This window comes from Thamnophis sirtalis, unplaced genomic scaffold (genome assembly GCF_051295495.1).
Source record: "Thamnophis sirtalis isolate CommonGarterSnake01/CBP01778 unplaced genomic scaffold, rThaSir2_p1.2 scaffold_2, whole genome shotgun sequence".
Lineage (NCBI taxonomy): Eukaryota > Metazoa > Chordata > Lepidosauria > Squamata > Natricidae > Thamnophis > Thamnophis sirtalis.
The window spans coordinates 50035356-50049708 of record NW_028261382.1 but is presented as its reverse complement, the minus strand read 5'-3'; the positions used below and the strand labels follow the sequence as shown (position 1 = coordinate 50049708).

At 54.0% G+C, this 14353-nt stretch overlaps 1 protein-coding gene across 1 annotated transcript; it reads right to left on the bottom strand.

Moving 5' to 3' along the window:
• Positions 1-4527: 4527 nt before the first annotated feature.
• MN1 (MN1 proto-oncogene, transcriptional regulator) lies at positions 4528-9423 on the bottom strand. The gene is made up of 2 exons (XM_087703461.1): positions 5671-9423; positions 4528-4637 (listed from the first exon to the last, which is right to left on the bottom strand). Exons 1-2 carry the CDS (start codon positions 9065-9067, stop codon positions 4528-4530), a joined length of 3507 nt encoding a protein of 1168 aa, XP_087559587.1. The 5' UTR covers positions 9068-9423.
• Positions 9424-14353: the final 4930 nt, after the last annotated feature.

The following is a 14353-nucleotide window of genomic DNA, read 5'->3' as shown; positions in this document are numbered from 1 at the left end:
TGGAGAAGAGAGAAAACCAGCACACTTTCCAATTCCATCCTGATCAGGAACAGAGAAGACAATTTGTCCTCTAGGACAAGCAGGAAGCTCACCACAAAAATTGCAATCTGCAATTGTCAGATTTAGAGACAGATTCACTCCGAACCGTGGTCTGATGCAAACATCCAGCTTCTTGTCTAGCGGTAGAGAAGCAAGGAGACGGAGGTTTTCCCCCCCTGAAGGCTTCCCTCCGCTCTGCCTGGGATTCTGAGACAGGGACGCAATCAACACCGCCTGGCCAGACCCTTTCCTTATAGTCTTACCAGGGGACAGACTACGGAAGATTTTCCCTCATGAAATGCAGAATTCCAAAATGCTGAAAACTACTTTTCTCAGAGCTTCAAGTCACGAATCGAGTCAAACTAGTTTCAGCTATTAAATCTGCTTTGCCAGAGATGTTCAGCTGGGCCCGAAGGATTCCGCGTCCATTCCCATGAAAAACAAATGAGAAAACGGATCCTCTACCCACCCGCTCTCCCTTCAGCAGCCTCGGCTTTTGCCTTGCTGTCAGCGGATTTTTCCTTTGGCAGGACACGAAAGGGATTGGGAAGGGACTGCAAGAGAAGAGTTTAGCCCAGCAACGAGGGCTGCGGCTTCCAACCCCCCCCCCCCTGTTCAGACCTAGGTATGCTTTGCATCAAGTTATTGGGTGGCGGGAAAGATTCCAACATCAAATTGTTATGGGTGAATAGTTATTTCCAGGCCCTACCAAGAACAAAGGAAATACTTTCATGGATCCAAATTCTGATACTATGTTTAGACTTGATGGGATGGTGCAAAAACTCAGCCGAGGGATATCCTTGTGCCTTTTTGTATTTTTGGTCCTTCTGTGCCTTTCTTATGGTGGCCCTCCAGCAGGTCATTGGAAGAACTCCAGAGATGTAAAATTAAACATATCTGAGCCATAACAAAATCATTTGTAAAAAAACAACCGCAAAACAGTAAATGAACTCCTAATTCATAGCGAGTACTAAATATTGGTCCTAGTGTAGCCTCAACTGAATGAGCAGAACCTAAGTCCTTGCAAGCAAATTCCCCCAAATTCCAAGCAAGAATGCATAGGAGTGAGGTCACAGAAATTCTTGGTCAAAAATTGCTATTTTAAGGCACAATAATTCTATCTGTATTTATGCACGTAAGAGCCATGCTGGGACCTCCCAATGAGTAAACCTGCATATAACATTGTCTTCAATAACCAATAAAAATATTAAGCTATCTTGATATTAGCAAGACTATTTCAACTGGATATAATAACAGTATTTTCTTCAATTCACATTTTTCACTTCTGAAAATGTAAGAAAATATCTGCATTTGGTAGGTAGTATTCTAATATTTTAGCACTGAATAGTCAGACTAATACTGAATGCTATTATTAATCTATACATTATTTGGTAAAGTCTTAAAATAATTAATAATTCATTATAAAACCAAATCTAAGAAATTATTCTGGGTATTTGTATCCAGAAAGTTATTGGACAGAGACACCTTCATCAGATATTTGATGCACATCCTTTACCAAATTAAAATTAAGTCCATCTCACAAACAAACCATTTTGTCATTTTGAAAGAAGTGCATTTTTCTTTCTTCAAATGCATGAATGAACCTGGCAACGCTTCTCCAGCCAAAGAGACAACCGGCTGGTGGTTCTGTTATTTGTATCCTTCCCCTCTTGTGGGAGGCTCAGCTCCACACAATGAAAATTGCAGCATCTCTTGTATCTGAAGTGTTTCCCCTCTTTTTTTTAGGCAATACAATCATCCCACTTATTCCCTGTGAAGGATATAGAAGTTCAGCTGCCCAAAATTAATAGGTAGCCCCTCCGAGTAGCAAATTCCACTAATTTAAGATTTTAGGCAATTCGGAAAATCTGCACTACATAATCTTAGAAGTATATAAATTTGCTGGAGAACGACAAAAATGAGCCTGGATGCCATTAAGAGAGAGAGAGAGAGAGACAGAGAGAGAGAGAGACAGAGAGAGACAGACAGACAGAGAGAGAGACAGACAGAGACAGAGACAGAGACAGAGACAGACAGACAGACAGACGGCTCAAGGCCCGTGGCCTTTTTGCTGCTGTGTCTCCCTTGGATATTCCCCAAGGCTGCCTCTCGGGGACCTGCCATTAAGAAGACGGGCCAGGAGGCCCTCTCGTCTTTAACCCCAAACTGTAGTCCAGGACCAGGTGATAAGGTGTTGACTAGCACTTTGTTGCTCAGGGGGATTTTTGACATTCCTTTCCAATTCTTATGCCCAAAACTGATGCTTAATTTAAAAAGATGAAAAGCCATCCTGTTTCCTTCCACTTTGCTGTTCAAAGGAACCTTCCGAGACTCGGGTTTTCTTATCTTAAACTCAAATTCAGGCTGCATAGACCTAGAGAAGGAGGCCCTCAATGGCCAACTAGAGATGGCGGGCAATTTCTCCCTCTCTGGTTGGAGAAGCAAAGAACAGTTTCCTATTCCCAAGCCAACAACCGCAGGCCAAAAGACCCACGCTGTGCTTCCGCCTAGACCCGGGCCCAGGGCCGAGGGAGGCTACCCACCATCGGAGAGATATTCAATCAACCCCACAACAGCAGCAAGAATTGTCCATGAAGATTCTCAGACATCCAGGTTGAGTTGACAAAACAACACTGTTTGTGAAAGGGTTTGTCATGTGTGCAACTGCAAATTCCCCTGCGATGAGGCTGCGTGGCTCCCTACTTGTATCTGCAACGCGGAGAGTCTTCAGGCACAGCTATCTAAAGACATTCAAGAAAAGCAAGACTGTGTTCCGGGATGGTTTAAGGAGAGGTTTTGTCTGTTTATACAAAAGCCACCTTTGCAACTCTTGAGTCCCTCCATTAGCATTGTGCAATTGTTTTCTTTTACTGCTTAGGAAGTTTATTTATGAAATAAATAAATAAACTCATGGAATTTATGGATGATGTTCCTGCCTTCCTGGCTAAGAAACACTATACAAAGCACAGGAAAAAAGAATAAGAAATTACAGCAGAAGATAAAACAAAGGAAAATATATTTAATAAATATATTTAATTCTATAAGCCAATTTTGAAATATTAAATGATATCTAATTTTTGTGTTCTAAAATACACAGTTCCAAACTGGAACATTGACCACAACCAACAGGATTAATTTAAAAAATGCATGAGAATACAAAGCACAGGTAGCATTGAAGAGAATAAAAAGTAAACTTATCAACTGCAAAGACTTACAACCATACAGGAGGGTACGAGTCAGCCCGGCATAACATTCCACAAGGGCCACAAAGGGTCAGCCCACAAAGCTACGGTGGCTCAGCACTTACACCTGTCTCCATTCCATGTGCAAGGGATACCAGGTGGGATTCCCTACAAATGTTAGGACCGGTTTGCTTTTGTGGGGATGAATAAAAGGGATAACAGCTTAAGCAGCATTTGGTCTACCCAGCCCCAGCCTTTAATGGCAACCGATAGGGGAACTTTAGCCTCAGAGGCATTCAGAAAGACGACTGAGGATTGGAAGACACTTTCCTGAAAATGCCTGGGCTCTGCTCACCTGGTAAAGGCTCATTTGCCTTAAAAGCCTTTGTCCTGAAGCCCAGCAGCGATGGGCCACTTTCCTACCCTTGGTTCTGGGTGCCTTATGCATCCCAGGTCTTCAGGCCAGGATGAAGGCCGGCAAAGAGTCTCTTGCGCCAGAGGGACAAGGGGGGGCTGCTAGAGGAACAAACACCTACCGCCTCTAACGGATTTCCAGCCCACATTTGATGCCAGAAAGCAATTTCCACGCTTTCCCCATCTTTCAAATTTCAACCAGAGGTATTTCAAAACCAGCCCTTTAAGACTTCCACCTCACAGCCCGTCAGCAGCTTAAAAAGCACCAAAGACGCAGAATGCGGGAAGAGCCGGTAGAGACAGAAAAGCCTGGTGTGGCCAGATCAACATTTCACGTTGAAGCAGTTCTTCCATGAATGTTGATGTTCACACCATCCCATGCGGCAGCTTCTTCCACTGGCAGATTTATGAGTTCTGTGACAGGTAACCAAACCAGCGTCCTGGAATGGCCCAGGAAGGAGGACAGGAGCTGGACCACAGCCTCCCACCTTTTGCCTTTCAGCCACCAAAGGCATTTGCTGCTGCAGGTTGCAGGAGGCTGTTACGGAGCAGCCCCTGGGGGACCCTCTGCCCCTCTCAAAGGACAGAGAAAGGGGGGGGAGGAGGGTGCCCACCCGCAATTCTCTCTCTGCAATCGCTGAGGAAACACATTGATTTCAGAGTCCAAGTGCCGGGAAACAGCTCAACCCCGAGAGCCCCTTCCCCATGGGAACCCCTTCAACCCTTATTCTATAGCCGTGCGGGTCTTGGCACATTTATCCAGAGGTAACTCTTGCTCTGTTTATGGTACAGCTCAGTGTGAGCAGAACCACAGGAAAGAGAGATCCCCCTGGGTCACTTGTGGAAAGAGAGCCAGGGATCTCCTAAACAACTTGGGAACCAGCCCATGAAATTACTCCACAGGAAAGAGGATTGCACGGATGGGGTCACATCGGATCACACCGCTTGCACCCCACATGTTGTTCAAATCAGAACCAGCCAATTTCAATTTCAAAAAGTTACCTAAAAGGAGAGCAGAATATATAGCTGAGCAGAATAACTCAGAGAAAGGAATATGCAACCATTTCCTTTTCCCTTTTGGTGGCCTTGGAGAAACTATCAGCATTGAGGCTGCATCACTTTCCTCCCCTCTGAAAAGCTCCAGGGTGCTGAAATGCAACTTTCAACTCTGCCTCTCTAATCTCTCCTTTCTCCCAGCCCGAGAAGTTCCTGCACTCCCAGCCGCAAAGAACAGGCGCAATCAAGCCACCAGCTGGGGGGGGGGGTGTGTGTCCCTCTTGGGTCTCCTGAACCAGACCGACCTCAGGTGCCAAAGTGGAAACTTTCCTGCTCCCCCAAAGGAAAAGCCTGCAAGATGCGGCGGATGGGAGCTGCGATTGGCACTAATAAACTATTGATCCGGTCAGATCTGGTGTCAATGAAAGAAAATGCAAGGAGGGCTGTCCGGGAAAGGAGCCCCCGCCTCCCATGGAGACGGGTCCACCACCACCACCCCTCCTAGGCATCCTCTCTTTCCTCCCGGGGGGGGGGGGGCTTGCCAGGGAAGTTCCTTGCATCCCATCCGGCAGAATGCGCGCCTTCTCAGAGGCTGCAACCGCATCGACTCCGCTCGCGGGTCCCTAGTGGACCAACCAAAGAGACCCCCGATGTCTTTAAGGCTCTCTAAAATATCCTACTTGCCTTGAAAGTCTCCCCACCCCGCACCAAGCTCCGCGAAGTCTTTGTGTTGCGCGAAATCCTGGGAAGGTGAAATGGGGCAAAAAGTCCTCCTGCTCCCCAAGACCTTCTCTTCCCCCCCCCGGGGAGCGGGACAGCCCAGACCGCGGCTTCTACGGAAGCGCCGCTCCTGCGCAGGGGGCTTCGTCCTGAATGTTCACGCGGCAGCCCGTGTGCGCCACTTTTCCCTCCTCGGGCCCGGGGTTCGGGTGGGGGCTCTAGCCTCATTCCCTACATAAAGGGTTTGTGTGCGCCCAGGGGAAGCCGGGTCCTGGAGTAACGCTTGGCCCTAGCGGAGCGCGGCGGCGGACGCCCCTACCTTCCTTGCCGGGCGTGGGTGCCTTCGCTTTCTCCCAAGGCACCAGGACCTTCTCGTCGGGCTCCCCGTCCAGGAGGGCTTTGTCTCCGGGCAGGTACCACGCGGCGGAGTGCTCGGCCATCAAGGAGTCCAGGTCGATGGTGCTCACCGCGCCCTTGGCCCCGGCACCCTCGCAACAGCTGCTCAGCTCGCCGCTGTCGCCGTTCTGGCCCCCGCCCGAGCCTTCGGGGCCCTTCTTGGCGCTTTGGAGGCCCAGCGGCTGGTCCTCGGAGATGCTGAACTGCTGCCGCTGCAGCTGGATCTGCGCCTGCAGGATCTCCAGCGGGTGAATCTCCTCCTGCACCGGGCCGGTGGGGCCGGCGCCGTAGCTCTCGGGGCTGGAGGTAGCGGTGCCGCCGCCGCCGCCGTGGAGGCCCAGCTGAGCCAGGGCCGACGCCTTCTGTCCATTCAGGAGCGGGTGGTCGGCCGGGCGGCCCGGCGGCTGAAGCGGGCTGCGCCCGGCGGGACACCCTTTGGCCGCCTGGTTGTCGGAGCTGGAAGACACCTCGTCCTCGTTTTCCGCCTCGCCGGGGAAGTCGCCGCCGCCGCCGCCACCGCGCGGAGAGCAGGATTCCGCCTGGTCCAGGGAGGGAAGGAGATCGGGCTTGTCTGGAGGAGGCTGGAGGAGGAGGTCGCCGCCGCCGCCCTTGGCCCAGGAAGAAGGCGGGGAACTCAACGCCTTGGGGGGTTCGTGAAGATGAGGGGTGCCGCCGCCGCCGCTTCGTTCCCCGCCTTGTCCGGGGCTGCCGCTCTCTACGCTCGCCGTCGGGCCATATTTCTCAAAGAAGCCGCCCGCGCCGCCAGTCGTCCCGGCGGCTGGGCTGACGTGGCCGCTGTCTCGTTTCCTGCGTCCCCGGCCTCGTCCGTTCCCCGCTTTGGCCTCGGGGCCCGATCCAGGAGAGTAATTGGGAGAGAGGCCGCTTTCGCCCGCAGGAACCGTGGCGGCCGGGAGGGACGGCTGGGGCCCTGCGCCGTTTGTCTCGGGAGACTCTGCGGGGCTCAGCTTGCTCCGCTTGACGCCCTCCCCGCCGCCCACCGCCGCGGGCGCGCCCTTCTTGCCGAAGGTGACGTTGAGGTTGGGCGCGCCCAGGCTGGCGATCATGTTCTGGCAGGCGGTGGAGAGCGCCGCCAGGCAACTCTGTCCGAAGAGGCCGCTGCTCTCCTTGGGGCCCGGTGCCCCGGGCGGCGCCCCGACGCCCCCTTTGGGGAAAGAGCCGAGCGAGAGCGCGCTCAGCTTGCTGCTGGCCGGGGAGGGCCGGGGCTGCGACGGGGGCGGCGCAGAGCTCTGGAAGTCCGTCGGCGGCCCAAAGGACCCGGGCGAGGCGCTGTGCGGCGTGGCCTGGCGGCTGGGCGCCCCAAAAGGAAAGCTCTGCGCCTGCGCTGCGAAGTCTGGGTGGCTCGGCCGCCGCTCCGACGGGGGGCTCAAGCCGAACTGACCTTGCAGGCCGCCTGGCGAGGGGACGTGTCCTTCGCCCCCGGAGGACATCCGCAGGGCGGGCGGCGGCGGCTCCTGCAACCCGCCCATTCCCGGTCGGAACAGCAAATCTCCGCTCCCCGCCGGAGGATGGGGCGGCGGGAACCAAGCGCCTTCCTGCGCCTCGAAGGCGGCTTCGCCCGGGTGCTGGTGCGGGGACTGGTGATGGGCGTGGCCGCCGCCGCCGGCGTGAGGGTGCTGGTGGTGGCCGACCTGCTGCAGGCCGGGCGGACGGAGGCGCTGAGACTGGCCGCGGGTGGCCGCCATCTGCTTGATCATCAGCGCCGCGTTCTGGCGCTGCTGCAGAGCCGTCTGGGGATCCGAACCCGGCGGCGGCGGCGGCGGTGGGAAATGCTCGGGCACCGGCGGCGTGAAGTCCCCCGGCAGGCCAGGATAGGCGGCGGAGGGCGACAGATGACTCTCCAAGGCGGCCGCCCCGTGCATGCCTCCCCCGCCGCCGCCGCCGCCGCCGCTCCACGAATCGAAACGGGGCCTCTTGGGGAGGTTCACGTAGGGGGCCGCGTCGAAGTGCTGCAGTCGCTGGTTGGGCGGCTGCTGGGGCTGGTGGGGCACGTTGAAAAGCGGCTCTCCCGAGCCGTAGGAGGGATGCTGCTGTTGCTGCTGCTGTTGCTGCGGGAGGTGCGGGTGATGCTGCAGGCCCCGGTTCTCCAGCCGGTGGATGGGATACTCGAACTGGCCGTGCTGCGCCTGCAAAATCGGCCCGCCGCCCCCGTCCTGCAGGTTGCCGTTGGCGGCGCTTCCCTCTGGACACGGCTGGGGCCGCGGCAGCGCCGGCGGGCAGGAATTCTGCCTGGCCAGGAGCGCCGGGGGCGGCGGTGGCTGCTGAACCAGGTGGTGCCTCCCGGCGCCCAGGCCCGGCTCCAGCCCCAGGGCCATTTTGCGAGCGCCGCCGAAGCGATCGAAGAAGACGCCGTGAGGGGACTGTTGGGCGGGCACCTTCCCCAGGGAGCCCGGCGCCCGGGGCAAGGCCGAGGAGTGTCCGGGGAAATTGCCGCCTCCCGGCTGAGCCGCCGGTCGTCCGGATGATGCGTACTGCGGCAGCTGCCCCTCGGCGTCCGACGACGAGAAAACGGGCAAGTCGAAATGGCTCTCGCTGTTGGGGTAACTGTATTCCAGGGCCTCCACCGCGGCCGCCCCTTGGCTGGGCAGGCGCCTCTGCGAGTCCAGGCCGTGCGGTTCTGAGGAGGCGGCTCCCGGCAGGCCGTGGAAGGAGGCAGCGCGATTAGGCGACTGGTCGAGCGGCAGGCACGGGGCTGGCACGCCGGGATTGTGAAGATGATGCGGCGGCGGCGGCGGCGGCTGGAAGTCCTGGAGGGGTCCCGCCCTCTGCTGTCCGAAGCCATCCCCTCCCGCCTGGCCGTCCGCCAGGTGCTGCTCGTAGCCGCCGCCCGCCGCGAACGTCTGCTGGGCTCCCGAATAGCCAAGGAGGCGGTCGCCGTGCAGGCAGGAGGCGCTGGGTTCGGGCCCGAAGCCGCCGCCGCCGCCGCCGAAGTGCGAGACCGGCGGTTGAGTCTGGTGGTGCGCGGCCGGGCCAGGCGGTGGGCTGCCGAAGAATCCGTGGATGGGCTGGGCCTGTCCCAACTCCGGAGGGCCGCCGCGGGGGGCGTGGAAGCCGCCGTAGCCATCCCCGGACAAAGTGAGGTTCATGCCCAGCAGGGCCGGAGAGGGTTCGCCCAGGGCGTTGACGGCCGCCGCTTCGCCGCCGCCGCCGCCGCCGCTACTCCCGCCGTGAAAGGGCGACGGCTTGAACTGGGAGCCCGCGCCCGGCCCAAAGCCGCCGCCCCGCTCGCCCGGCACCCCGCTCCTGCCTGAGCCGCCGCCGCCGCCGCCGCCGTGGGGGTCGAACGGATCCAGCGCGAACATCCCGCCGCTGACGGCGACTCCGTCGCTCCAGTCCCGGCTGACTAGATTCTCAACGAGGCATCCCGGCCGGCCGAGAGAGTCCGCGCCGCCGGCTGGCTGGCAGGCAGGGAAGAGCTCGGCCGCCGCCGCCGCCGCCGCCGCCCGCCCAACTCACATCTTGCGCGGCGGCTGCCGTCCGGCGCCGGAGTGGCGGCAGGGGAGACCCCGCCGGGCTTGGCCACCTTTCCTGGGCTGCGCGGCCGGGGCGCCGCTTCCTGGGCTGCCTGGCTGGCTGGCGGCTCCTGGCTCTGCTCTCGCCGCGCGCCGGGGAAGCAGCAACAAGTTTTGCATTTCAGCGATGCCGTCCAGCCATTAGAGCTGCGCCAATGAGCGGCCCGGCGGGGCGGGGCTCCCTCTTAAGGTGGCGCCGCCGCCGCCGCCGCCGCCGCCGCCGAGCTCTCGGCCAGCTTGCGGAGAGCCCCGAGTGGGGAGCGGGAAGGCCGCGGAGGTCTCCTGGCGTCGGAGCCGAGCGCCGGGCTGCCCTTGTCGCCCAGCGCCTGCGGGACTCCCGACTCCCCTCCTCAAGGAGCCCCGAGGCGAGTCAAACGGCGTCGCTGCATGGAAAGCTTCGCTCCCCGCCGAGGCGTCCGCCTCCCCTCCGGCCCTGGCGCGGGAACCGCACAGAGGGAACCGCTCTCTTCCTGCCGTCCAGCCCCGGCCCGGCCCTCTCCAGCCTCAGCCCGAATAAGAGGCTCGGGCAGCTTTGGGCGGGAAGGGCGCTGAGGGGGGGTGGGGGGGCTGCCGGCTCAGGATGCCGAGCTGTGATGAAGTATTGATTTTGCGTAATTACTTTTCCTGCGAGCTCTTCCCCTTCCTGAGGGCGCCCAGCTGGCCGTACTAGAAGTCAGGACAGGACAAACCACAGTCCGGGAGGGAGAGGAGCCACGTCGCCCCCCCCCATCCATCCCTCCCCTAGCGCGGGTCTGGCCCGAGCTCTGGTTTTCCCTCGCGTGCCTCTCCCGCCTCTCTCCCTGGAAGCGCCTGGAAGCGTGCGAGACCACGGGAGTCCCGCTGGTCTGGTCGGTGCGGTCCAGCCGCGGGGGAAGGCTGCAAAGACCATAGGGCTGTGCGCCCGCAAGTGGTGCTGAGGCCGAGAGCGCTGCAGCCGTCCCTTTGCCGTTCCGCTGGCCGCTTCACTTGGCTGCTCTTTCGGGGCTGCTCGGCTTGCCACAGAAGGGGAAGGTTGGCCGCAGCAGCTGAGAGGCAGATCCCGAGAAGGCACCCAGGACCCCCTCCTGAAGGAGAGACGCGGCCAGTTGGGGAGCCTGGGGTTGGTTCCTGGAGATCTGGAGGAGAAAGGGGGACACAGAGAACTGGAAAGGAGCACAAGGGGATGTGGGGGGGGGAGGGGAGACGCTACTGTTTTACTGAACTGGGAAATGGGTAGCAAATAAATGATGAGATGGAAGAGAGACAGACAGACAGGCAGACTTGGGCTTAAGTACATCTGAGATTACTTTTTCCAGGATCAAAAAGCTTTTTCAATTGCAGGAATGTGCTAGAGCTTAAGGAGGCAGAAGCCTTCAGCAGGTAACTGACGGAATGTCAATTTCAGGGAGCAAGAACAAAGTGGCGAGAGGTATTAATCCACTAATTAAGGTCACAGACTCGCATCACTGACAGAAAAGCTGCTCGGAAACTGAGGCTCAAAACACTGGACCGCATTTGATTTGAATGCTCTGCCTGCCTGATGGAGAACACGAGGACAACCAGAAGGACCTCCTTCTCCTTTGTCACAGCCAGTAATCTTAGGCAAGCGCCTGGGTCAGCATCACTCTCGGTTCCTAAGGCTGCCCTAAGGTCCCCTGGCTGGAGGCCTCTCCGCCTGCCTGCCTGCCCTTGCTCTTTCCACTCAGCAAATAGAGCCTTTGTTCCCCCCAAACCCAGCCACCCTGTTTCCTACAGAAGGCAAAGCCACAAAGGATGCTTTATGGGGGGACCGTCTGGTTTCCTACATCCTACTAAGGCAAGGCCAATCCAAATGCATGGCTGAGCAACCATCCCCACGGCTGAGTTTCATGCAACAAGCACCGACTAACAGAGAGTTGAGAATAATTGCTGCTATCGATGCTGCTGCTGCTGCTGCTGGGAAGGACAGCAGCAGCGGTAGAAATGGAACGTTTTGCCTAAGTCCTTATTTCTTTTTCAAATGATACCAATACTTAAAAAAGACGCAGACTTGGAAGAATGGCAGAAAGGTATTAATAACTTTGTCTGGGCAGGGAAGAGACCGAGAATAAAACTTAAAATGATGCAAGATATACGTGAAAGAGGAGGTTTGAAAATGCCCAACTTAAAATTATATTATGAAGCAGTAGTTTTATCAACAATTAGTGATTGGATTAACTTAACAGATGACAGAATACTGAATATTGAGGGATATGATTTGGTATATGGTTGGCATGCTTATTTAATATATGACAAGAAGGTGGACAGGATTTTTAAAAGCCACATATTAAGGAATGCTCTATTGCGTGTCTGGAAAAAATATCAATATAAATTAAATGACAAGATACCTATGTGGGTTGTACCGAGACAGGCGATAGAGAATAGAACAAAAACAGGATGTAATCACATATAGAGAGCTTCTTAACATAGAAAGAGGTGGACTACAGTTAAAGCCTTTGGATGTATTAAGAGAGGAAAGGGTCATTCAAACCTGGTTTCAGTATGGACAGTTACAGGCTAGATGGAAAAAAGGCCAGAAAATTGGTATCATACAAAATGAGGAAAATCTGGTAAAACAAATTAGGGACCAGAGTCAAAGGCATATAAAAAGGTTGTATAATATATTAATAGAAATAGATTCTGAAACAGAGTTAGTTAAAGATTGTATGATAAAATGGGCAGAAAACTTTGAAGAACCAATATTGATGGAAACCTGGGAAAAGATTTGGGTAAGAAATGTAACATTTACGCAAGCTCAAAACTTTGGCATCTAGATCCCCAAAAGCCAGCTTCTATGTATCCGAATTTACAATGCAAATGCTGGAGATGTGATTGTGTTGACGCTACGTATTATCATGTATGGTGGACTTGTAAAAAAGTTAAAGCATTTTGGATAAAAATATGGTGGATTATTCAAAATATTCTTAAAAAGAGAATAAAGTTTACTCCTCAGTTGTTCTTGCTAGGTATAATTAAAGACTGTACAGTTATAGAGACTAATTTGATACTGAACTTAATAACGGCAGCAAGATTGTTAGTGGCGCAGTACTGGAAGAAGGAAGAATTGGCTACTATTCAAGAATGGACGTTAAAAGTAATAAATTTAGCAGAGATGGCCAAAATCTCAGCATATCTGAGAGAGAGCCGAGGTGGCACAGTGGTCAGGGTGCAGTACTGCAGGCCACTTCAGCTGACTGTTATCTGCAGTTCAGCGGTTCTAATCTCACCGGCTCAAGGTTGACTCGGCCTTCCATCCTTCCGAGGTGGGTGAAATTAGGACCCAGACTGTGGGGGCGATATGCTGACTCTGTAAAACCGCTTAGAGAGGGCTGAAAGCCCTATGAAGCGGTATATAAGTCTAACTGAAAAAATAAAAAAATATCTGAAGGACCATTCAGATGAGAAATATGTTGGAATGGAGAAGATGATTGATAGATTACATTCAAAATAAATACAGGACTAAGAAATTTCAATTAGCTTCTGAATGAACAAGGAATATTATAATTTATCTAAATTTAGTTTAACAAAAGGGGAGTTAAAGTACAAGAGGGAGGGAGGATGCTGTAGTTAGTTAGCTTATCTTAGTGTAGGATTGTTAAATGTTTATACCCTATATTTTGCTCTGGGAGGTTGGGGGGAGGGAGGGTTGGAGGGGGGAGGGTTGGGGGGGTAGAGAAGTGGAAGGGGAAATATTTGTAAAAATTATTAAAACTTTTCAATAAAAAAAGAGAATAATTGCTGCCTTTGTGCTGTTGGTGAAAGGCATCAATTAAACAGGAAGGTCAGACCCTTCCAAGCCCCACTCAGCAGTGGGCAGGGGGTTCAGGAGCGCATGGGGCTGCTATGTGGTACTTTCTCTTTGCCCTTTTCTCTCTATGTGTCTATGTGCTTGGTTTTACGGCTCTGGTTTTGCATGGATTCATTATCGGGTTGTTTTCCTTGATAACAGCCGATGGGGAGGCTTACTTTGCATTTCACATCAATGGGACCTTATAGTTGTTGCTTGTTGAGGTGCAGTTGAGATCTGCATCTCCCTCCTCCTTTGGAGGAGACTTGCGTGTTGGTGTTATCCAGAGAAATGTTGAGAGACCCTTTCTCCCTGAAGACACCAGCAATATTCATTAGTTGATTACGGAAGACACCTTGGGACCCTGTCCAGGGAAAGAGGCTTCCTGGGACCCCCATGTGGGAAGGGAGCACTCTTCTGAAGAAAAGGGTCAACTGATTCACAGCTGAATAGTGCAGCTGAGAAGACCCTGAGGACACGTCTTCTCACTGCTGCTGGGACCCCTGTAACATCTAGGAGAAACCTAGATTAACTGGCTTTAACCTCCAGGTTCACCCCAGAGGCAGTTAGGAGCTCCCGGTGTGTGCAAAACGGGTTCTTGAAAGAACCTGATGCTTCCTGGAACTCACTGGGATGCTCACTGGCATCGCAGGCAGATTCAGCTGATTGCAGGGAGGAAGGAACTTAGCAAGAAGCACCCAAAGATGGAGAGAAAAGCCAGGCAGGAAAGAAGGCACACATGAACCGTGTCCAGTTCAGCCTAAAAAAACAGCTGGACAGCACAGCTGTTCTTCAAAGGGAAATCTTTAAGGCCTTTCATCCGCTCTCAGCAATAATGGCCTTTTCAACTTAGCCTTGTGATGTGTGTAATCGTGGTCTGTTTGCCCTTGGTTTACAAAATGAAAACTACAAAAACTAAAAAATGCAAAATACAAAATGATTGCCTCCTTCTCATAATAAACCCTTATAATAATAAACACTATAATAATAAATCTAACGACAACAACAATAATAAATCAAATAAATAAATAAAAATCAAAGCTGAATGCTGGAAGTATAATTAAAGCCATTAATACATTGGCTGTTCCAGTGATATGCTACTTAACTGAAATCATCAACTGGACTTTGGCTGAACTGGAAAATTTTGGGCAGGAAAATGTGCAAACTTTTAAATATGTACCACGCTTTACATCCACGAAGTAACATCGACAGATTGTGCCTGCCAAGAAAAATAGGGGGCAGGGGGCTATTGCAAATCCATCAAACTGTAGAAGAAGAAAACTGAAGTCTGA